This window comes from Octodon degus, unplaced genomic scaffold (assembly GCF_000260255.1).
Source record: "Octodon degus isolate 3935 unplaced genomic scaffold, OctDeg1.0 scaffold00089, whole genome shotgun sequence".
NCBI classification, from domain to species: Eukaryota; Metazoa; Chordata; class Mammalia; order Rodentia; family Octodontidae; genus Octodon; species Octodon degus.
Window position 1 is genome coordinate 10,345,508 of NW_004524665.1, and position 24,776 is coordinate 10,370,283.

Sequence of the window (24,776 nt, forward strand, 5' to 3'; positions counted from 1 at the left end):
TTTTTTTTCTTCTTTTTGGCAGAACCAGGGATTGAACTCAGGCCCTTGCGCTTGCCAGGGAAGTGCTTATTCCACTGAGCCATCTCCCCAGCCGCAGGAGTTTCTTTTGTGATAATGTCAGTATGACCTTATCTCCAAAAGATTTGTACGTTTCAGTCTATAGTATTGTCCGAAGTAATTGTACCAGTAGTAACTCTTAATGTACTTAAGCTTTTTCTAGAGAATTGCTTTGGTATTCTATATATAGATTAATCGCTACAATATCTTGAGATAATAGTTTCTTAAAAGAGCAAGTAAGATGACAGAATGTGTTGTTGTTCAAGCCAGAGTACAGTTGGCAGGGAAGCGCTTATTCCGCTGAGCCATCTCCCTGGCCCCTGAGCACAGTTGGGTGAAGGGCACTGCGCTAGAACAGGGGGGTTCATGCCTGGGCAGGTGGAGATGTGCGCCATATGGATGTGTGGCTGCACACTGCGTTCACATTACATCACTGCTTATCTCTAATAAAAGAAACTGAGCTGGATATGTTCTGAATCCCTAAAATGTACAATTGATAATTTGGAGGAATAATGTTACACTGTTTTCGTAGAATTAATTTGGGTTGTCAGGTGACGTTGTGAGAAGAGGTAATCTACAGTTGTCACTTTGGTATCCTAGGGAACTGGCTTCCAGTATCCCCTGCCAAGGATTCCGGAATCTGTAGATGTTAAAGTCTCTCTCTTTTTCTTAATGTATTTGGTTGTTACAGCTCTCAAGGCACAGCTCAGACTTATAGTGATCCTCCTGTTTTCAACCTCTCCAGCACTGAAATTATAGGCATGCACTACTACGCCTGGACTCTGTGGCCAGCTCAGCCTGCCCTGGGAGCAGGGTTGGCACAGCATCTGGTGCCAGGGATTGAACTGCAGTCCATGTGCTTGCCTAAGCTTGCCTAAACAGGAGCTTTAGTCCACTGAGTAAAGCTGGCCTTTAGTCCACTCACTGGCCCTTACATCTCTTTTTTTTTTTTTTCTTTCTTTTTTTCCAAAATTTTATTGATAAACAGCAATGAGACAGTTTCAAATCAAATCGGAAGTACAGTTTCAACAAATTCTTAGTGGTTAATTGCTGTACAAGATGCAGACTTGAGATCCTGTTTACAAACACCATTAGAACAAATCATTCTATTCATTAAGAGAATGCAACTATATAAATATCCTAACCACTTTGAATACACAGCTACAAAATGGACATTCATCTGTATACCCTATTTTTTCTGAGTTCCGTTATTGAATATTATAGGTGTGTAAACTCCTTACATCTCTTTTATAAAATACTCATTTACTCTACATGTATCAATGATGAACATTTATTTTATTTTGTTTTTGGACATGCCAAGAGTCAGACTCAGGACCTTGAGTTTGCCAGGCAGGTGCTGTGCTGCTGAGCTGTGTGCCTAGCCTGCTGAACCTTTTAGAGACAAGAGCCCAAATTGCAACCCCAAGCCCACTTATTTATCTCATCTCTAGATTACTTGTAATACCTACTGAAATATGAGTTGTATGGGATATAATAGGGAAAACTGGGTATGGGATATACAGGACCTCTATAGTATGTGTATTTATATATTTTGCTGTAAGTCTAAAACTTTTTAATAAAAATTTTATTTAAGTAATACTAGAAATTAATTAGAATCAAGAATACATCACCTTCCAGTTTATTTTCAGATTGAACTGCTTACAAAAGAATTGTGGAGGGCTGGCCAGATAGCTCAGCAGACTAAAGTACCTGCTTACGCAGAGCACAGCGGCTAGGGTTCGATCCCCAGCGTGCTGTGCTGGCCCCGCCCCTGGGACGCACTGAGACAGTGATTGAGACTGGGCGTGGTGGTGCCTATCTGTCATCCCAACACTCAGGAGGCTGAAAACAGGAGGATCACTATGAGTAGGATCTACATAGTGAGACCCTGTAGACCCTGTCTTAAATAGCTAAATAGCTAAATAAATAATGTGGGTCTTAGGGTTGAAAAGATCCGGATTATTGCACTCCTCCCCTGCTGTTTTCCAGATGAAGAGCTGGGGCTGGAAGGGGAGACATGACTGACCTGTCAAGAACAGAGGCGGAACTGGAGGCCCCGAGCACTGGCTGTGGACATCTGCAGCCTAGGTGACTGCTCTGTCCTCATTTGCCACTAGTGCCTGCTTTGTTAAGTGGCCGTTGCTAAGTGTTGGTAAGCTTCTCTTCCAGCACCAGAGGTTCTTGGGTGATGACTGCCTTCCTGGGACTTAGGGACCATGTTTCCCTAAACCACCAGTGGTGCAGCTTTGTGCAGGGAATGCTGCCAGCTGTAGTTTCCATGATGCACAGGCCATGTGAGCTTCCAGAGAGCAGTGTGGCATGTCTGAGGAGGGGGTGCAGAGGGCCAGCTGTTGCTCACCAGCTCTTTGAGCCGGGCCTTGTAGTATAAGACCTGAGTTGTTTCTCAGCTTCCTCACAGTCATTCACTTACTTAACTGCTTACTCTAAAATATATCAAGCATGCTTAGGGAGTAAGGAGGATCCATCTGCTCTGCACTGCAGTGAAGAGGAAATGCAGCCAGTGGAGGGACATGGCAGAGTCCATTTGACTGTTAACAGCTATGAAAGTTCACCCCAGTAGTGAGGGAATTTTAGGCATATTAGAGAAGTTGAGTGAATGACAGGCATCATATCTCCTTGCTTTAATCCATGCATTATCACTCTTGTTGCTGGGAGAAAATACTTAGCACCCATAACTCAAGGGGAAGAGTGTGCCACATGTGGTGCTGCATGCTTGTAACCCAGCACTCAGGAGGCTGAGGCAGGAGGATCAGTGCAAGTTCAAGGATGTCCTGGGCTACAAAATGAGCTCAAGGCTGACCTGAGTTGCACAATGCAACACTGTGGCAACAAGACCAAAAAAAAGATGCTTGTTTTGGGCTCATAGTTCTGTCTGTGGTTGGCTATTCTGAGGCAGAAACAGCTTGGTGAGCGGAGTTGCTGGAAGGAAGCTGCATGCGCATGGTGGCCCAGACGAGAAGGCACCCTGTGTATGTCACAGTGTTGTGGTGCCTGCCATGGTGGATGTAATTGTGATGCATGGCATTCAGGTACTACTGAAGAATAAGAGAGATACCCTTCCTGGTTGTGTCCTGAGTCACCCACCCCTTCCAGCTAGGCCCCACCTCTGAATTGGAGATTTCTGAGGCATAATGTTTTTGCGGGATATTTTAGATGTAAACCATAACAGATAGTACAGAGGCTTAATTTTGGATCTCTTAAAAGATAATCCACGTATGTTTCAAGGAAGGCGGATTTTCACCGCCAGCAGCAGTGTTACCCAGCCCCTTTACTGTGGGCAGTATGTGCTCTTGTCCAGGCTACAGCATTCTGATTTTTAGCAAAAGAAAAGAGCAAGAGTGTGAATAGCCAGGTCTGGGCCCAAGGCCTGCTGTGTTGTTTCAGACCTTTTGTTTAGTTGTTAAGAGCAGTTTTAGGTTCACAGAAAGCAAGCAGAAAGTACAGATTTTAAATGAGAATATATCCAGAGGAGCTGAATTTATAGTAGATAGTACCACTATCTACTGTAATCAGTATTGGAAATTGTATTTAACCAGCCGGAGAGACTTTTAGTATTGAAGACTACAAAGAATTCCATTTGCATGGAAAGAAGAGTCCTCCCTGGTCCCTGATTCTGCACACTGTCCTTCTCTTGGGGGCGCTGGGGGAGCTGTCTGGCAGGAGGAGACTGTGCAGAGTCACCGACAAGCTTCCAGGACCGTCAGTGGCCGTGTGTGTGTCTGGTCTGGCTCTCATAGTCTTGTCCTTTTAATACTATGAGCACGCAAAACAAAGTTTCTATTTTGTCTTAATTTATTTATGTAAGACAAATTCAGTACATACACTCTTCCTTTCTTTTTTCCCCATTGTCAACTGGGAGAGTCCACAGGGCTGCAGCAAACGATGCTGAGTGAGCAGCCTGCCCTTTCTAGAGTATCCAGTTGCTTAGTGCTTCTGCAATAGTCGACCAGTTGTGAGCCCAAGAATAACCCACACTGACCACACTGAGACTGCCTACCAATTTTCTATTAAGTTCTTAGACTTAGTGATAAGCCTTGCCTTGGAGTCTTAAACTGAAGTCATCATCTAAAACTTTGTCTTTAAGTGAGCAGTTATAGATAGTTTAGATCACTTAACTGTTGTGTAATAGCACAGATTTTTCTTTGGAATATCAGCAGCGAGGTGCCTGAAGGGTCCTTTCCGTGTAAGGGAATTTATCTTCCTCAAAGTGACACCATGCCTTACAGCAGTGTGTCTCATCTTCAGCCCCCTTGACATCTTCCTTTGTTTGGTCTAGGTCATTCAAATGTATGGCTTCATGATTTATAAATATTCATAAGTACTGTCCATGTCAAGAAGTAGAACCATGTTGGTCACTCCAAGACCCTCTTCTCTGTCTCCTTCATCCTGGTGACAGCCTCTCTTTCCTGCTAAGGGGGACAATTATCTGACTTTTCTAGTAATAACTTCTTTGTGTTTTCTCGTTTTTATCACCCAGCCATATACCTTGAGGCACTATGGTTAGCCTTTCCTATTTTTTTTAGAATTAACTGTTTAGACATAGCAGTTAGCATACCATCTTTCTTATAACCAGTAGAAGAGAAACAACCTAGAGTTATTTCTCCATCTGAAAGTATTCAGGCATGCACAGTGATGCAGCACTTGGGAGGCTGAGTAGGCAATAACTTGAGCTTAGAAGTGGAAAACCAGCCCTAGTAGTTACTTGGCAAGACCTTGTCCCTAGCAAGTAATAATGAATGTATTGAAAATTGTATAGTGGAATACATAAGAGCTTTAAGCGTATTTTGATTTTATATACATTTTCAAATTTATAGTCTTATTTGAAGAAAAGACTGGTTTTGATGACCAAAGTAACATCATATACCTTATTTTAGAAGCACCCTCTGGTTCAGAATTTGCAAATGCTGTTAACCAGCCAGAAGCTTTAGGGGTTGTAATTTGGTAGGTTTGGGGGGGGGGGTTGTTTGTTTAAAGGTTATTTGTATTTCATCGGTTTTAACTTTGGAGATATCCTCAAAGTGGCAATCTTCCTTTATACTTCTTACATTTACCTTAACTATTCAATAAGTAAGTTTGTGAAATTAAAATGAGAAGGTTCCTATCTATGGTTCCAAAACTCGTATGTCTCCTGTTAAAGTTAGTGGTGTGTAATTTGTAAGGTGTTCTGCTGTGGGCATCTTTGCCCTCCTGTTGTAAAGTCTGTGCAGTGCACTGCCACATGAGGAAGTGTGTGTGTGTGTGTGTGTGTGTGTGTGTGTGTGTGTGTCCACCCCCTGGAGCGTGAAGACAGCCATGGGAGCCTCACATGGGATTTTAGCTTTCTGGCCTTCTGCTTCCTTGTTTGAGGAGCTCTCCATGTGTGGCTGTGCCAGGTCTAGGTGGTCTTTATGGAACTAGGCCATAAGTACACAGTAGGTGTTGGCTGCATCAGAAATAGGCCCCTGGACTCAAACTGGGTACCAGAAAGTTTATGCACTCAGATAACAAGCAAGAGGACTTGAGGCGAATGCCTCCTTCTGCAGCAGGGCGCCTGGAGCTGTGGGTGTGCACTGAACAAAGGAGGAGGACCTGCTCTTTTATCTGTAACCCAGGGGGGAGCTGACCTCTTCCACACTGGCTGGGTAGAAAGTTCACAGTCTGCCCCAGTTTGCTAACTAAGGAGGAATCAGAAGGGTTGCTGAAGAGGAAGAGGTATGAAACACAAAGCGATTGTGGCAAACGAAAGTCCTTGGGTCTTGATGTGCTGTCTTTAGTTGTTTTCTCATGCTTTGAACTGAGCAGGCAACTTTGTGACTACGTGTGCATAGGAGGGGCTGCTCTGGGTGAGCAGAAGACCAAGACAGAGACAATCCCGTTTCATAGAAAAGACAGAGCTTACTGTTTTCCACAGCTGGCAGTGAGTTAGGAAGTTTTCTGAATTTCATACAAGCTGCAGAAAAGTCCTTGATTTTAATTTGTCTTGACAGTGAAACATCCATGAAAAAGATGAGAGAGCTCAGAGACATGCAGCGATTAGGTTGGCACAAAGGGAACTGCGTTGGGAGTTAATGAGATAATGCTTTCTCTTCAGTGCTGGGGATGATCCCAAAGTCTTGTGAAAGCTAGACTAGTGCTCTACAATTGTGCCACATGCCCGGCTCTTCTTGTTTTGAGACAGGGTCTCAAACTTTTCCAGGATGGCTTCCAAGTTGTGATTCTCCAGCCTCAGGAGTTACAGACGTGTGCCACTGCGCCTGTATATGTCACAACCCTGCATCATTTGTTGGTTGCATGTATGACACTTGTGTCTCTTACTTCACTACTTTCAAAACATATCCTTTGCCACACTATGTTTTACTGTTACATATTTTCCTTTAAATTGATTTTCAAACTTAATAACACATTTGAGAAAGACAATTGAGTTGGAATGGTGGTGCATATCTGTAAGCCTTGCTTTCCGGGAGGCTGAGGCACGTTGATCACAAGCCCAAGGCCAGGCTGGCAGCTTAGCAAGACCTAGCTCAGAATAAAGAAAGAAGGGGCAGGAGGAAGCTGTACCTCAGAACTCCCTGGATTCAATCCCTAGTACCAGAAAAAAAAATTGTCATAAATAGTAGATAATTATATTAATAAATACAATAAAAAAGCCATTTTTAGAAAAGTCTGATATTTAGCCTGATATTTGTTAAAACAATGAATAGCTTAATTTTTATTTATTTATTTATTTATTTATTTTCTGGAACTGGGGATTGAACTTGGGCCCTTGCGCTTGCGAGGCAGGCGCTTATGCTGCTGAGCTACATCCCCAGCTTACAATGAATAGCTTTAAAATAGAAACCTTTTCTTTGATGCAATGACAATTAAAAAGGACATGAGTTCTTTCTTGGCCTCTTCGACCTTCAGTGTCATCTGTTACTTGGGCCAGGGGTGGAGGTTATTGTGAGTTTGGGGTAGGGTACTGGAAGGGCCTGGCCTGGGGCAAGTATTCTGACCAAGTTCCTATTATCAGGGAACATCCAGTGTGCCATTTGGTGCCATACGTGAAATTATCTGGCCAGCCAGTGACAGCTACCCAGGTTAGTGAGGGGCAAATTAGAAAAACAAAGAATTACAAGGACAAGCCTGGCTGTCTTTCTTGGTACCCTCCCCATCCCGTGTAGCCATCTCCACCACACAGGTAGCAGAGGTGAGACAGGCGCATCAGATCTGGCTAGACACTTCCTGACACTTGTGGGTGCCACGCCTCATGGTGCCTGCTCGAAACAGCCCTGTGCGTGCAAACGTCATCCCCCACCAGGTGAATGGTATAATAGCAGACACAGTAACGGTCTTCAAGGGGCTGAGAAGTTAATGTGTGGAAATGTTATTTGGGTTCCTGTTCAGTTACCTTACACCCCATCTGTGTGTATGTAATCTTTTTAACTCTTTTATTTGGATGTAATTTAAGACTCACAGAAGTTGCAAAAATATAATGGGATAGTGTATACCCCATATTTTTTTAAATACTGTTTTAACATCTAAATAAGGTGGTAGTTCCTTGATGTGTTTTTCTTTTATTTTAGTGTTGCCTTCACTGAAGAATGGGGGAGATAGAAGGAACGTACAGAGTCCTGCAAGCGGCAGGGACACGCTTGGGTGCCCAGACACCTGTGGGCGTGAGCACCCTGGAGCCAGGACAGATGCTGTCGCCCAGAACACAGGAGAAGCACTTGCGTATCAGAGTGAGGCTGCTGGATGGCACGGTGGAAGTATTTGACATTGAGGTAAGAAGCACAGCCTTTGTCTTCTAAATATCAGGCACTCTATACCCAGTGCCATCTTGCTGGTTAGACTTTGTATATTTGTCCAGTTGACCAGGAGCAGCTTCGATGAACACACAGTAAGGTCCTGGATACAGTGAATCTGAGGTCTTCTTTTAGTTTGGGATTCTTGACAGGTTGGCAGCACATGCCTATAATCCTAGCACTTTGGCAAGCTGAGACAGAAAGATCACCACGTTGAAGTCTGGCCTGGAAACCTACCAATTTAGTCAGATCCTGTTGCAAGATAAAAAGCTTTGGGGGTGGGGTAACTCAATGCCAGTTGCTTTAGCTTAATCCCTAGTACTAGGGGGAGATGTTACAAAATTCTGAAGGGACTAGATGTGCCCAAGCTTCTCTTCTGAGCGGCTGGCTGAGAGAACCAAAGGGTTCAGTGCAGCCAGATTACTACTAGATCCTTTCTTGCTCAGCCCCCTGGTTTCCTGGCCACCTGGAAGGACAGCACTGGCCCTGTGTGTCAGCATCCTTGTCGGAAACATGGGTGCAGCCCACCTTCTCAGGAAGGCTAATGTACCCTTGAGCACATACTGTGCAGGAGGCGTCCAGGAGGCGATGTAGAGTGTGAGTGTAGAGCCTACTGTTCCAGGTGTGCAGAGTGCCTGGCGTCCAGGAGGCGATGTAGAGTGTGGCTATAGAGCCTACTGTTCCAGGTCAGCAAGGAATACTTCATTTTCAACAGTTCCCTAGTGGTAGATCGCACTGGTAATGTTGACAAAACGATTTTTAAAAAAAAAAATAATTTGGTACAGGGTCTCACTATGCAGCTCAGACTCGTAGTGTTCCTCCTGTCTTAGCCTCCCCAGCACTAGGATGATAGGTGTGTACCACCATGCCTGGTTTCAGTGGCCGGCTCAGCGCGCCTGGTGGTGGGGCTGGCACAGCATGTGGTATCGAGGATTGAACTCAGGTCTTTGTGCTTGCCAGTCGGGGGCTTAGCCTGCCGTACTACCTCCCTAGCCCCCAAAATGATTGAATATAGTAAAAATATGGGTATATATCAGTATGTTACACTGCTCACTTCTTAGACTCACGTGCTATATTAGAATTTTGTCTATTTAAATAGTATTAGAACAAATATTCTTTTTTTAACTTGCTAATTCATTTTCATATTTAATGCATAAATCCATTCTCTTTTCCAAGATTTGCATATTGCATGAAAGAAACAGCTTCAAAAGCTTTTCCTACTCCTTTTTTTTTTTTTTTTTTGACGGAACCAGGGATTGAACTCAGGCCCTTGCACTTGCCAGAGAAGCGCTTATTTCACTGAACCATCTCCCAGCCCCTTTTCGTACTCTTAATGCCACAGAAGTGAAGCTAAGAGAATGATCATGTTATGGTTTGTGTCTGGCTATCCCCCCTCACACACACCAGGGAGGTGGCTGGGTCTTGGGCATGTCATCTCAGGTTACAGGTGGATAAGAGGACCAGCATGCTGATTGACTCAGCATAGTGCTGTCCTAGGTGTGGCTAGTGGGAAAGCCCAGTGTGAGGGTGTGGCATCAGTGGATAGGCTGAGATCCTGAGTGGGACGAGAAGGAAGGCGGGCTTGCTGCCTCCCACCTGCCATGCCGTGAACTTGTCTCTCCACCAGGCTCCTCTGTTGTGCTGCCCTGCCCTAGGCCCAGCTGGCTGTGGACTAAAACCTCTGCAAACTGAGCTAAAATAAGTATTTGCTCGTTTAGCATGTGGGTTTTAGGTATTTTGTCCCAGCAGTGAGGATGTAATCAAGACAGATCACCCCCCACCCCCTGCAGAACCGGGGATTGAGCGCAGGCCCTTGCACTTGCCAAGCAAGCACTTACTCTACTGAGCTATCTCCCTGGCCTCAAGACAGATCTTAACCTCCAGTAATAGGTTTGTTTGTGCTTAGAGATTTCTGTTGAGGATGAAGATAATAATATATATAGGTAATAAGAAAAGATTTGAGTTATGGGTAAGGCCTTGTCCCAGACTGTGTTGGGGCAGGCTAGTGAAGTTGGATGGAGGCTGTCATTCTGCTTGGAGTCCTAGATAAAGTGACCTTGTCCTTGAGTGTCACGTGACAAGTACAGTATCTCATGGTACAGTCCAAGAATTCCAGGGTACCCAGGTGTTTTTCACATCTTACCTGAGGAGAAAACAAAGTATTTCATCAGGGCGGGCAGTCTGTTTTGGGCAGGGTCTCTTACAGTACAATAGACCATTATGTGAGTAGATTACCTTACAGAGTCAACATAAGGGAAGAGACATTTATTTTAGCTCATGGCTTCAGAAGTTCAGATCTGTGGGCAGCAGACTCCATGGCAGAAACAGTCTGGTGGAAGGGGACGGGAGAAAGCTGCTCCCTGCGTAGCAGCCAGGAAGCAGAGAAGAGCAGAGAGATCCAGAAGGAAGGGGGGTGAGGACTAGAATGTACCCTTCTAGGTTATTTCTCCAGGTGCCTGCCTCCCTCCTCCAGTCAGACCTAACCTCCCAACAGGGCATCGTCGTTAGGAGCTCCTTGACAGGTTAATCCATTGATGAGAGTCGCATGCTCAAGATCCAGGAGCCTTCCAGAAGCCCCACTCTGAACATAACTGGTTTTGAGGGACATTTGCTTCTTAATTCTAGCAGTAACCTTTGAGCCGAGAAGAGATAGTATTGTTTACTCAAACTCTGTCACGTTTTCAATGGCTATCCCGTAAGAAATAGGTCAAAGACCTGGGAACTGAACTGGATTCCCAGGTCTTTTCCACTCAGATGTTCAGAAGAATTTCTGTTATACAGTCATCGTGTGGCAAGTGCATTTGCCAGAGTCAAGGCTGGTGACAGGTTCAACATTTAAAAAAAAAAAAAAAGAGTGAAAGGAAAAGACTTACAGTATTTAGGGTTTGTTTTTAGGTGTCTTATTTGTCCTGCTTAATGGTCTTTCTCAACTAAATCTAGGACCTAAAGGGAAAGAGCACACTTTGGTTGCTGGTCGTAAATAAGATGTGTCTTAGTTACTCTTCTCCCGTTGCTGGGACAAATACCTGACACCCAAAATGAAGGAAGGAAGGTTTATTTAGTTCACAGTTACTGGAGGTTTCAGTCCGTACTCAGCTGGCTCCAAGGCAGAGTTGCACAGGGCAGAGAGCATCTATTCATGGAGGCGGCAAAGAGGAAGAGCAAAATGGAGGAGTAGCAGCAATAGTGCCAACAGAGAGAGAAGTCTGTCTCTGTCTCTCTTATGTTGCATTCAGGCTTCTATCCCAGGCTGGGGAAGTACATGCACCCACACTCCCAGCAGTACTAAAATCTGTAATCCCAGCCTTGGATCACCCATAATCCCAGTGGATCATGAGTTAATCACAAACTCTAGAAGTCCCCACCCCATGACTGCATGAGGCTTTGGGGGGACAGCTGGACACAAACCATAACAAACAAGATGTAATCCTCTGTAATGCTGTAACCAAGCATTTAGGGTACTTTTTACCCAAGGAAATCAGCTTGAAAGTCCAAGTTTAGGGCCGGACAAATAGCTCAGCAGATTAAAGCGCCTGCAAGGAGGTACGGGGCCAGAGGTTCAACCCCAGGCCTGCTATGCCAGCCCTGCCCCTGGGGTGTGCTGAGATGGCAATTGAGACTGGGCGTGGTGGCGCACACCTGTAATCCCAGCTCTTGGGAGGCTGTAAACAGGCCGATCACTACAAGTTCGATCTAGTAGTGAGACCCTGAACACCCTGTAGACCCTTCCCTAAAATACAAAAGAAAAAAGTCCCAATTTTATCCATCTCCCAGAGGGAGCACTTGGAAAGGTGTTTCTGTACAGGATTAGTGCTGCGAGCATGAGAATGGTTATAGGGCGCAAGCTGCTGACAAGAAGTCAGTGGGACTGAGTGCAGGAGCAGGCTTTGTTCCACTCTTTCTGAGCCTGATAAAACGTTCCTGTTTAATTTTTGCACCCCCTCAATCAAAATGGCTTGAAGCTAGAAACTAGGTTCATTCTTACACGTTCAGTATTTATTAGTGTTGGAGAGTAAGATAGAGCTGAAAAAAATTTCTGCTTTTATTTTTATTTTTATTTTGAAACAGTCTTGCAGTGTTACCCATACTTGAACTTGCATTCCTCCCGCCTCAGCTTCCCAGAGTGCTGGGATTATAGGTGTGTACCACACTCCCAGTTTAGCTAAAATGTCTCAACAGTTTCTTAGAGGTATAGTTCACATATCATACAGTTTACCCATGTAAAGTATATAACCCAGCACTATTTGGTGTTCACCGAAATGGGCAACTGTCACCACAGTCAGTTTTATGTTTTATTTTTCAATTTTTTAAATTTAGTACAGGGTCTCACTATACAGATTGGACTCGTAGTGATCTTTATGCTTTCAGCCTCCCAAGTGCTGGACTTGCAGGCGCACACCACCACACCCTGTGTCAATCGCCATCTCAGTACACCTGGGGGCCGAGCTGGCATGGCACTCTGGGGATTGAACCCCCGTCTCTGCGTCTGCCTGAGCAGGCACTTTAATCTGCTGAACTGTTTGGCCGGCACTTACCTCTTTGATTCAGTGTTCTTAGGGTTCACACATTAGCATGAGCGGTTCAGTGCTGAGCTCTCAGGACGCATAGAATCCCACTGTGTGGGTGCACATTTTGTTTATTGGCCCTCAGTAAATGATATCTGGACTGTTTCCAGCTTTGGGATGTTGTCAGTAATGCTGCTATGAACATTCTTGCACCAAGTTTTGTGTGGATCTGTTTTTCATTTCTTCTGGGTATATACTCAGGAACGGAATTGTTAAGCCATGTAGTAATCCCAAAGTTTAATCATTAAAACGCCCTCCAGGCGCTTTTCCGAAGTAGTGACACCATTTTACATTCCACCAGCAAGGTTAGGAGGGTTTTGATTTCTCTGCATTCTTGCCAACACTCAAAAATTTTCCAACTTTTTAATTCCAGCTATGCATCCAAGTGGGTCTGAAGTGTATCTTACTGTGGTAAAGTGGTATCTAAAGGTTACTTTCGGGCTGGTGAGATGGCTCAGTGGTCTAACGCACCTACTTAGAACAAGCTTAGCAAAGCACAGGGACCGCGGTTCAATCCCCCAGCACCATATGCCAGCCAGTCCCGCCCCCCTGGTGGGCTGAGCTGGCCACACACACACACACACACACACACACATAAATAAATAAAAAAATAAAAAATAAAGGTTACTTTCAATGGCTGAAGAAGGAAAGGTTTTGAGCCAGAAATATGAGAATTATTAAAATGTGATCTGGGTCTTGAAAGAAGAAGTTATCTGGGGCTGGGAGTGTAGCTCAGTGGCAGGGCACTTGCCTAGCCTGTGTGGGGCCCTGGGTTCCGTCCTCTGCACCACAAGGGAAAAAAGTTGACTTGGAGGTGTCTCCTGGGCTGGCTTGTGAGTAGGGACCGAGCTAGCCTTGTCGCTGAGGTTGGCCGGCAAGGTCGAGAAGAGCACCTGTGCAGCCCAAGGCTGGGAGAAGCTCAGCAGGGTGTGCACACAGTGGCAGAGGCCTAGTTGTAGTCTCTTAGAAACATTTTAAAGTTTTTGTATCATGCAGACTTTTAAAAATAAAAACTTTTCCTGATACTACCCCTGCTACCAACAGCACTGGGAGCCATCCCAACCCCGTCTGTGTTTGAGGCAGGGTCCTACTGGGCTTCCCGTGCTGCCCTCAGCTTGCAGTCCTTCTGCCTCTGCTTCTGCCCCCCAGGTAGCTGGAGTTACAGATGTCCGGCTAATACTACATTTTTAAATCAATATTTATCTCATTGACAAGTATTAGCTACTAGAGTTTATGATCACCCTTATCCATATAATCATTTGGTAAATAAGTTCAGACTTAGTAGGATTTTGTCAGATAAAAAGTGAGAGCTGTTTTGTAGTTCTTTATAGTGACCATAATTAGATTAAAATACTTTTTTCTGTGTGAGAAGGCATGTATTGTGGTAGAGCAGAGGAAGGGAGAAAAAGCTTTATGATTAATTTAAGGCGGAGGGAGCCCTGTGTGTGGATGTAGTACGGTATGTAGTACGGTATGAGACCTTCCTCTGGAAAGTGGCTGTTCTGTACCTTCGTGAACAAGTAGGGGTCAGATTCACAATTACATCCTACTTTAAGTGCCTTTTGACATTTATTGATGGAATATTTGACCATCCAAAGGTCATTCAGTGGCTTTTTTTTTTTTAAAGTAAAGTCTTGTTTCAGTTGCTTAAATGAGTTCCAATCACAGCCTTAAAGTGTTGTTTTTGACCAGTACATTTTTTTGATCACCTGGAAGTTGCATGCCAGTTTACCTTGTCCATGTGTAGAAATGCTTCCTTCCAGCCACATCAGGGCTGGAAGGTGTCGTGCTCTGTCACTGGGATAGTGGAAGGAAAGGCCTGAGAATCTTCTCAGGGCTTCAGAGGGCAGGCTGTCTAGGGCAGCTACACTTCCACTGGCTTATAACGCATCACTTTGGAAGTTTGGAGTTAATGTAAGATATAACCTTTCTATTGTCTGAAAGTTGGTATTGTGTCAAAAGTGGTGTTTAGTGATTAAAAGAACAGTTGGAGCTCAGTATGAAGCACTTACCTAGACTCTATGAGGCCCTGGGTCCAGTTGTCTGCACTACAAAAAAAAAAGTATATATGTATATATCTATATGTATATCTAGGCTGGATGAGACCTTCCCCAGGGAGTGGCTGTTCTGTACCTCTGTGAACAAGTAGGGGTCAGATTCACTTGGTCTTAGCCAAAAGGCTGAGAAGCAACAAGTAGGGTTAAATTCTAGTGCACGTGGTGGTTTTCTTGGACTTACTCGTATTCCCCTCCCCTTCAGTACACTCGGACGCTTTAGGGCGGGCTTTCATCTTCTTTCGAGAATTGCAGAAGCATTAGTTAGAATGAAATTCTCAGTCATGAAGTCCCCACTAGAAGACTAACTTGCTATTTCAGTAAAAATGTTTGCATTCTGGCCAGCAAGAAATAGTCAGAATTCCAGAAACCATCATAGCCACATGTTTGTCAGTGCTCCCACATGAATACCCTAAATATGGCAAATAAGCTGCCTTAGAACTTATTTTGGCCTGACCTCAAAAGAAAAAGCTACTAATCCAGCAGCTGAAACTTGGATATAATATAGGTTTTATACAGATACTCTTATGTGTTTCTAGGATACACAATTATTATGTGACTCTGCCCTAGACTTTAAAACCTGTTATTTTGTCATGGAAAAATGATGGTTTCTTTTTTAACCCTGCTTCCCAAGAATGTAGTAGGGTGGTACACAGCAGAGACGTGGGCATTTTCAGTCTTAGTTCCATGGCTGTGGCGCTGGCACCCTTGGTCCTATCTTCCACCGTGCCCCAGTGCACACAGCAGGGCCGTGGCTCGCGGTCGCGGCTCGATCCGCACAGTGGAGGTCGGAGGGCCTGTGATTGCACTAGGCTTCAGCTGCCCTGAGTGTGCCTGCAGGTCGTGTTTGCTGCACTTGACGGGCAGCCGCGGCTTGTTCTGCTGCTCCTGAGTGCACTGGAACTTTTTCCTTTTCCCATTGGTGAGCCGTGAGATTGTTGCCATGTTATACCCATGCCAGTGGGGTTACCACACCCCTTCTCACATGTCATCGTGTGCATGTGTACATGCCAAGGTCATGGGCTGGGTTTGTGTTCAGCTCCTCCAGGGTATCCAAGAACATCTGGAAGTCAACCATGCTGTTTCCTGTCCCGAACCCCCATTTTGTGCCCCAGCAGCAGCCCCCTCTCTCAGGTCCACCGATGCATGCTGATCTGCTCTGTCCCTTTTTCTGCTGTCTCAAAGTCTTGCTCTTCTGCAGGCTCCTGCTGTCTTCACCTGCACCTTGAACTCACTGCGTAACCCTGACTGGCCTCGAATTCTCAGCAGTACTTCTACCTCAGCCTCCTGAGTGCTGCGGTGACAGAGGTGCACCACCACACCTGGCCAGACAGTATCTCTTTTCCGGTGATGTCAAAGAAAACAGCTTTTACCCGGGTGCAAAGCCCTGGGCTTCCTGAGGGAGCAGGGGTAGCAGACTTGTGTGGGAGAGTTTTTAGCTGGTTGGAACAGTGTGTGCAAGCATCTCTCAGTGGCCACATCTGGCTGGGAGGAGGGCATTATTGTTACCTGGTGGGGTAAGCATCCACCAAGGACCTAATGACTAGTGTCAGAGCAAGGCCCTGGCAAGAGGGTAGCCTCTGCATGACTGTTGGTGTGCCCCAGGATGTGGTGTGAACAGAGTGGCTGTAGGGAAATGGTGAGGATTAGTTATATCCTGGGGCTGCTGAGGTGGTGCAGACACCAAGCCTTAGAAACCAGGGAGCCAAAGAATGCCAGCACTGAGCCCAAACACCAGCATTTCCTGTGAGGAGAGCCTGTGCAAGGAGCTGTTTGGTTAGGGCTATTGGAATTCGAAAGGCTCCTTGGCCGTCTGAGCGGAGGGTTCTCTTACTGTGTCCTGGAAGAGCATCACTGTGCCCACCCGTGATGCCATTGTTCTTACCTGTGCTCAGGTCAAGTGGCAACTGTTAGAAGGCTTCCCTGCTGGCACCTGGAGGGAGTTGCTCTAAACTGTCATCAGTCCTTAGCTCTGGGTTGCAGTAATCATGAATTGTTGTGTGTTGATTTGGGTTGGGTTGGTTGGTTGGTTTTAAGTTAAGGTCTTACTATATAGTCCAGGCTAGTCTTGAACTCAGCAATCCCCCTGCCTCGACCTCCCAAGTGCTGTACCACTGTGCCTGGCTTGAATTGTCTTAATTGAAAATTATTTTAATACAAAAAATGACTTTCCATCTGCTTTCAAATATGAAGACATGCAGAAAGCATATAGATGTGTTTTAGCAGAGGTCAGACAAATCCAAATATGTAATTTTGAGAAAACTAAATTAGGAATGTGCTTTTCCATAATAATGAAGGACATCAGATTAATTTTTGAAAAAGTCACTTGAGATTCACTTGCAGGTTTCCCAAAGCCTTCCTGGTTGGCAGTTCCAGATAGAGGTTAAGATTGTGGACTGAGAAGGAATTTCTTTCTGAAGTTCACTGCATCAGAAGTAGGACTGGGTTCTGCCTGCTGCTGTGGCAAGAGAGGCTGTGACCAGAAACCCGAAGCTGCACAGTGGAGCATCACCTGTGTGCCGGGTTCTTTCAAATCCTGCACAAGCTAAAAGCAAAGCTCATGTTAAACAGCTTTATAGCTGTTTGGTTTTGGCTTTTTTAAAAAAATATATTTATTTGGTATAGGGTCTCACTGCACAGCTTGAACTCAGTGATCCTCCTGTCTCCCCCTCCCCAGAACTGGGATTAGGGGCATGCACCACCACACCCAGTTTCAGTGGCTGGCACAGCACACCCAGGGTAGGGCCAGCACAGTGTGCAGTACTGGGGACTGAGCCCAGGTCCTTACGCTTGCCAAGCAGGCACTTAGACCACTGAGCTATCACCCCAGCCCTGGTTTTGGCTTTAGTAATGTCAACCTAACATGTTTTAAAAACATGTAAAATAAGGGCTGGGGAGATGGCTCAGTGGAATAAGTGCTTCCCTGGCAAGCACAAGGGCCTAAGTTCAGTCCCCAGTTCCGCAAAAAAAAATAAAAATAAAAATGTGTAAAATAAAAACATATTTTAAGTATAATTATGCATGCATATTGTATTAAGAAATAGTTATAATTACACCTGTGCTAACATTGTATAAAATGGAACTTGTTAGTGTATTAATGCAATGAATCAAAGTAGACACCTTGGGATCTTCCATCAGACCTTGCTGAGAGTACAGGAGCTTATAGTAAATATTTAGTTCTTCCCAGAGAAAACAAATTTAGAGAACTGAGGGCGTTAGAGGAAGGAATACTTGTTTTAAATAAAAAGCTCTGGGGAACCATCTCAGTGCCAAGTTCAGTCCGCAGGGGAAGAGCTCTGACACCCACCCACATCTCCTGGTCATTTGGTCTTGTCCCCACTGTCCCTGCAGATGACCTGTGTCATGCTGTGTGCCTGCATGTGCACACACACAGCATCCAGAGCAGGGTTGTCCGTTAGCTACTTAATCCAAAAGAATTACTTTCCGTTGTCAATGGGCTCATATCTGTTTCTCTCTTTTCTTTTTTTTTTTTAATTTTATTTTACGTGTGTGTGTGTGTGTGTGTGTGTGTGTGTCCAGCTCAGCCCACCTGGGGGCGGGGCTGCTGGCGTGTGGTGCTGGGGGATTGAACCGCAGTCCCTATGCTTTGCTAAGCTTGTTCTAAGTAGGTGCTTTAGACCACTGAGCCATCTCACCAGCCCCATCTGTTTCTCTTTTTACCTCTTAGAATTTTTATTTTATGAAGTCCAGCATTGTGAAAGGTCACAAATATTCATCGTGTTAAATTTTGATTTGATGGGGATAGCACTTTCCCTCTTGTGAATCTCTCTTTTTTTCATGACCATTTCGTACCTTTTTGACCAAAATCCAACCATACATTCTGACAAATCCAGGTCCCCTTGCTTTGTTTGCTGGCAGTACACCCGGCACACCTGTGTCGTCCATTCATTCACTTTATTTTTTGTGGTGCTGGGGATCAAACTCAGGACCTTATGCTTACCAGGCTGATGCTTATGCCACTGAGTTATATCCTGGCTGTGTCATTATTTTTAACCATTCTGAATCCTTTGTTTGAGTGTTTTCTACATACAGCCTGGTGATGAACACTGAGTGACAACAGTCCAGGTACCATTCTGAAGCACACTAAATGTGTTCGTCCTCATGATTGGCCTTATGACTAGTTCTGCTTTACACTTGAGGAAACTGAGTTACAGATACCTTTTGCTGGTTACCCAGGAGCAAAAGTTCTGGCCAGGGCCATTAGGAAGAAAGCAAGAGAAGAGAGAGACAGGAGAAAGTATGTTCATATTTGAAAGAGAGAGATCCAATATGATTTCCACCAAAACCTCTTCTGCTTTTATGCAGAAATTGAGAAACTAGAGCTAAAATGTCCATGGACTGGAAGAGATAGAAAAAATAAGGTACAGTCTCAAGACATTTGAGTGGCTTATAGTTCATTGTATCAGGGCTAGAGATACAGCTCAGCAGTTTAAGCGCCTGCCTGGCAAGTGTAAGGACCCGAGTTCAATCCCCAGCACAGCATTCTGTGCTGGCCCCGGAACCCTTGGCGTGCTGTGCCAGCCCCAAATTTGGACGTGGTGGTGCACACCTGTAATCCCAGCACTGGAGAGGCTGAGACAGGAGGATCACTATGAGCTGAGCTGTGTAGCGAGACCTGGTATCAAATAAATAAACTTATTCGGAGCTACAGTAATTCCACTGAGCCATCTCCTCAGCCCCGCCTTAATATTCTCTTAATTACTGTAGCTCCGAATAAGCACTTCCTTGGCAAGCACAAGGGCCTGAGTTCAATTCCCGGTTCCGCAAAAAAAAAAAAAAAAAAAAAGAATATTAAGGTTTGGCCATAAGATGATGTAGGGGAAAGAGAGTCCTAGCCTGCTGGGTATGTGGGACAAGTGCTCTAAAATCGAACAATGAATTGAGAAAAGATTAAGAGCAGCACATATTTATTAGGGGAAAGAAAGTTTTTGTCTAAGAGAGAGACAGAATGGTTACAGAACAGGTTGTTAAGGACCCTGCCTTTCCTAGAGATTTTATAGAGCAAAACCACATGGTGAGGTAAGCCCAAAGAGAAAAGCATGGAAAAATGCAAGGTGGGCACACAAGGTGAGATAGAACTATGGTCAGTAAGATGACAACCCTTACGCTTATGGCCAGTGGGCTTTTCCAAAACAGCAGTGAGACAGTTCACTGAGGAGCTGACAGTCTCTCACGGGTGCTGCTGAGGCAGCTCAGTGTCCATACGCAGAGTAAAGTTGGACCCCTGCTTTCCTTATACCATTTGCAAAACTCACTCAGAATGTGCCAGTGGCCTCAGTGTGAGAGTTCAAAGCTGTGCAACTCTTGGAAGAAAACCTACAAATAAATCTTGAGGACCTTGAATTTGCTTAGGTCCAGGATTGTTAGATGTGAGACAAGAGAAAAACAGTCTTCATTAAAATAAGAAATGGTCTGGAATGTTGGTGTAACCCAGCTACTCAGGAGACTGAAATGGGAGGATCCCAAGTTCAAGACCAGCCCGGATCCTTTAGCAGACCCTCCTCAAAATAAAAAGGAGTGGGGATTTGGCTTTGTGGTGAATGCTTACCCCACGTGTCTGAAGACCTGTGTTCAATCACCAGTACCACAAGAAGAAAAATACTGCTAATGATACTATGAAGAAATTAAAAATGAGAGACAATATCTGCTGATGAGACATCTGATAAGTCTTACATCTAGAATATATCTTTTTTAAAATTTATACTGTGGGCTGAATGTCTGTGTCCTGCTAAGTCATGTGTTGATGCTTGCAGTGCTCTTTGGAGCTGGGCCTTTTGGAAGGGAATAGCCCTGAGGGTGGAGTCCACGGGGCACCCCACTGGCAGTGGAGTCCACGTCCAGCAGCACTGGGGGAAGCAGGGAGTAGAGTCCGCAGGCACGTGCAGGCATGGTCACACCCATCAGCAGCACAAGTGCCACAGTGCTAGCAGCAGAGGAGGACAGGGACAGAGACAGGAGAGCTTGCTTCCTCTCCTGTGCTCCTCTGTATGCAGATGCAAGGAGACTTCCATCTGGAACCCAGAAAGTGGCCCTTAGCACGCAGCCTGTTTGCTGCCACTGTGATCTCAGACTCCAAGCTTCAGAGCCGTGAGAGGTAAATCCTGGCTAATCTATGCACATTGTGGTGCATGGGCAGCACCCTGAGATGACATGAGTCACGTTGTGACTCAGTCACAGGAAGGTGAGTGACCTGATTTAAAATTTTGCCCAGTGATACACAGCTAATACAGAGGGAGACAGAAATGGGTTATCGTCCTCTTTCCTTCTCTTTCTAGAACTGTTTTATAGAGCTTTGTGTTCTCATATTATAGAAGTAACCACTGTTACTATTAACTATCTTTTGATTTCATGGTAAAATCTCAGGCCTAATTGTCGTCTCTTACAGGCACCATGCCATGTTTATGCTATTTTGACATGTTTTGTTTCTTCTTTTTCTGTCTTTAATGTTATGTAATATTCACAGTGCTTTTTTGTTTAATAGGACCTTACTATGAGGTTTAAGCTGGCCTTGAACTCGCTTTGTAGCCCAGGCTGGCCTCACATTTGCAGCATTCCTAGTGATCAATTTACAGGTGTGTGCCATCGTGCTTGGCCAGGAAGGTTCTTGAGCTGGTTATAAACTGGTTAAATTAAGACTCTCTTATGTCCCAAGGTAGATGCGTGGGGGTGTCTGTGTGGTGGTGTGTTCTCCAGCACAGACAGGCCCACACTTGTATTCTGTTTCCACTGCTCCTGTACTTAGGCCTGGCCCCTGGGCCATACCTGTCAGTGCACGTGTGCATGCATGTGTACGTGCACTGCTGCTGGAGTGGCCCTGGCAGCTGGCTCCCACCCCTGTAGTGCCCGCACCATGTTGCTGTCTCTGTCTGGAGGCACTTCTGTCAGTTTTACTGGAAATGGAGCTTACATTTTGTTGTTGTTGTTGTTTTGCAGAACTGGGGATTGAACTCAGGTCCTTGAGCTTGCCAGGCAAGTGCTTATTCCACTGAGCTATCTCCCCGGCCCACATTTTTGGTTTTTATTCTCCTTTTTGATTTTTAAGGATTCCAGCAAATGACTAAGGAGATGACACCTTCATCTGCTTTCGAATGGGAACTGCTTGGCATTTCCTGGATTGTCGCACTCCCAATGGCTTCTGTAGCCGCCTCTCCTGGGCTTGCTCTTAGATATTTTTAAGTCCTGAATTTGAATTTTCTTTTATCGATTCCATATCTAAAACCAATACATCTGCCTGTTTTTGCACACCAGTGCTTCCGTTCATGTCTGGTTCAGCTGTTGTTGAGGTCTAATTTCTAATTCTCTTTTTAATTTCCTTTCTTTATTGTTTGGTCATTTAAAGCCCTCTCTGGTGTTATGAGTACTTTGACCTCTTAAGTAAATTTTTCAGAGGCTGTAATTTTAAGTCTTTTCAGCAGGTGTGGCACACATGTATAATCTGAGCACTCAGGAGGCTGAGGCCAGAGGATCACTGTGAATTCAAGGCCAACATGGACTACAAAGTGAGTTCAAGGCCAGCCTGGGATACAAAGTGAGTTCAAGACCTGGCCTGTACTGTGAGACCATGTCTCAAAAAATGTTTTTCTTTCTTCTTTGGTGTACCACATCGGCTGTGCTCCAGTAGGTATGTGGGGCTCGGGGTTCAATAGAAGGGTCTGGTCGCTCTTAGTTATTTGTATAGTTTTGCAAATACAGTACTAAGCTGGTCAGTGTTAGTCTTACTTTTTTTAAGATTATGAAGGGCTGGGGAGATAGCTCAGTAGAATAAGCACTTGTCTGGCAAGCGCAAGGGCCTGAGTTCAGTCCCTGGTACCGCCAAAATAAATAAAGACTATGGTTTGACTTTTCCAAGAGATCTTCCTTTCTGAGAAGCCTGCCTGGCTGTCCTCCTTCTTGTCCTTGTAGGATGAGTGGGCAGGGCAAGCTGACAGACAGGTTTCCATTTGGTGTGAGTTCCCACAAGTACATGCAAGTAGGGACAGGCAGCTTTCTCTTGATGAAGAAGAAAGGAATGACCTAAGAGGTGACTGCCTGAGGAGATCTTACTGCCGAGCTAAGCTGCTCTTCCCCTGGTGCCCAGTGAATGGAAGAGGCATGTGGTGATTTCCTGGCTCCTGCACAGATGAGCTCCTAGCAGCTTGCTTCTCTGGTTGCTGGTGTGTGACATACATATGTGCTGGGACACAGCGTAGTGAACTGAGCCCTCGACTTTGGGGATGTCCCCCTTCTCTTTTGCCTGTCTCAGTTTGGAGACTTGCACAGCTCCTCTTGCTGATGGAAGAGTTGTTCACGGCTACCTTGTACTCAGTCTGCCCCTCCATGCTTCCATTGTTTCCTCTGTTAGGAAGTTTATCACCTGCCACTGGCAAGTAAATTTTGCTTTCTGAGGAGTTTAGGGGTACAAATAGGGAGCTAGCATAACTTGACACCTAATGATCCCTCTCAGTACTGCTCTGCTTTTAGCCTGAGCTGCTCATGTTGATCTGCTCCCAGCAGGTCGCGAAAGCTGTGCTGGCTGCTTGCCTTGGATGACTCGCAGCAGCACCTGCCTGTCTTGGCTTTCTTGTCCCCGCACTTGGGACGTCTCTGTGAAACAAGGCCATGCAGTGCGTGGGCAATTCCAGCGTCTGTTGAATTCTTCAGAGTATATTCATGAGGCAGAAACTGAACTAGTAATTTGAGAAACGTAACAGAAGTAATTATTAACTTGTAATGAGATGAATTACCACGGGGAGAGGAAAGTTGATGAAGAAAACAGAAACAGATTTACTGACCAGCTGGGCCTAAGGGCAAGGAAACCCAAGAAAACAGCAAACCAGGAAAGCCCCCTGATCCCTGGAGTCCACTGGATGGCGGAGAAGTCCACCAAGGTGTGGCGGGACCAGGTTGGCAGACCAGGATTGGAGAGCCAGGGACGTGTGACACAAAAGCTGCCGACTGTTAGCACTGCTTACACACTGCCCAAAGCCCCAGAATAGGGAGAATCCCTTCCTGCAGCACCCCTCTAGTACCTCCGACTCAAGCTGGCTGGCAGAAGAGTCACCACAGGGCCCTCCTCCAGCATCACCAGGCAAGGCCCAGAAGCTGTGCGGTGAATAGCTGGCCCCTGTCAACAGGCGTGAATTCGGGAATTTTGACTCGTGTGCTTTCCTTAAGTAGTTTAAGAGAAACCATTTGTTAAAAGAATGAGATTGTTGAGGGTTTGTGGACAGGTGTACTCAGATTCACCCACATCTGTGTGCCCATTAGTATCTGTAGTCTAAGAACATCAAGTGCATGGGGACACATGTGCAGAGCCCTCTCCTAGAGGTGGAATTTATGGTTCTCACACAGTTTGTAGACAGTATTTAAGGAATATGCAAGAACTAAAATTTGAAAGTGTTTCCCAATGCAAGTGAGATGCCTATCAAATATATTGGAATCTAGGAGAAAAGCAGCGGGTTTCCTGTGAGCTCTCAAGATTTTTTTTGTTTTTATTTACTTTTTTATGTATTTAGTACAGGGTCTCACGACACAGCTTGGACTTGTAGTGATCCTCCTGTTTGCAGCCTCCCAAGTACTGGGATTACAGGCATGTGCCACCACAACCAGTTTCAGTTATCATCTCAGTGCGCCACAGGGGCGGGGCCGGCGTGGTTTGTGGTGTCAGGGATCGAACCCCGGCCTTTGCGCTCTGCCTAAGCAGGTGCTTTAGTCCACTGAGCTATCTGGCCAGCCCATTTCAAGATTATTGTCATGCATTAGAATATTGTAAAAGGCAGTTGGGGTTGATCTAACTACTGAGCAAGAAAATCCTATAATGAAAGTAAAAGTACAGCTCTGACTCCTGAGGGAGCAGGTGTTCTGACAGAGGGAGAAGTTGTAACTTGGCGCATGATCTGTAAATGGGCACATGAAGCAAACAAGCCACAGGACAAATTCAAGCTGTTTGCAGAAGAATTTTCCCACAGCAGTAAGACAAAGAATAAAGAGGTGCTTTGTTAGCCCAGCTTTTGTGCCCATTTCATCTAGACATAATCTTTAATGGCATTTTTGTAGATGTCATTTTTCAATAATATGCTTTATGTATAATCTTAGAGAATAACTTTATTTTTTTTCCTATCATCTTGTTCTGAAATCCTGTATCATTTTATTTTTTTTTTTATTTTTTTTTCAAAGTTTTATTGACAAAGAGATACCAAAAAGACAGTTTCAAATCAAATCGGAAGGACAGTTTCAACAAATAATACACTGCATATATTCTTCTTAGTGGTTAATTGCTGTACAACATGCGGACTTGTGATCCTATTCACAAACAC

General features: G+C 45.1%; 1 protein-coding gene across 7 annotated transcripts in view; it reads left to right on the forward strand.

Annotated features, from left to right (window-relative positions):
- The window catches only part of Farp2 (FERM, ARH/RhoGEF and pleckstrin domain protein 2), a 130,373-nt gene that overhangs the window by 16,283 nt on the left and 89,314 nt on the right, over positions 1-24,776 (forward strand). For 5 of the 7 annotated variants that reach the window (XM_023722125.1, XM_023722122.1, XM_023722124.1 and 2 more), the window contains exon 2: positions 7,620-7,820. In XM_023722125.1, the coding sequence (XP_023577893.1) occupies positions 7,638-7,820 (183 nt within the window). In that variant the 5' untranslated portion in view covers positions 7,620-7,637. Of the gene's footprint in view, positions 1-2,084; positions 2,210-7,619; positions 7,821-22,995; positions 23,174-24,776 lie in introns of those variants that run through there. The other 2 variants (XM_023722123.1, XM_023722126.1) reach the window with 2 other exon arrangements.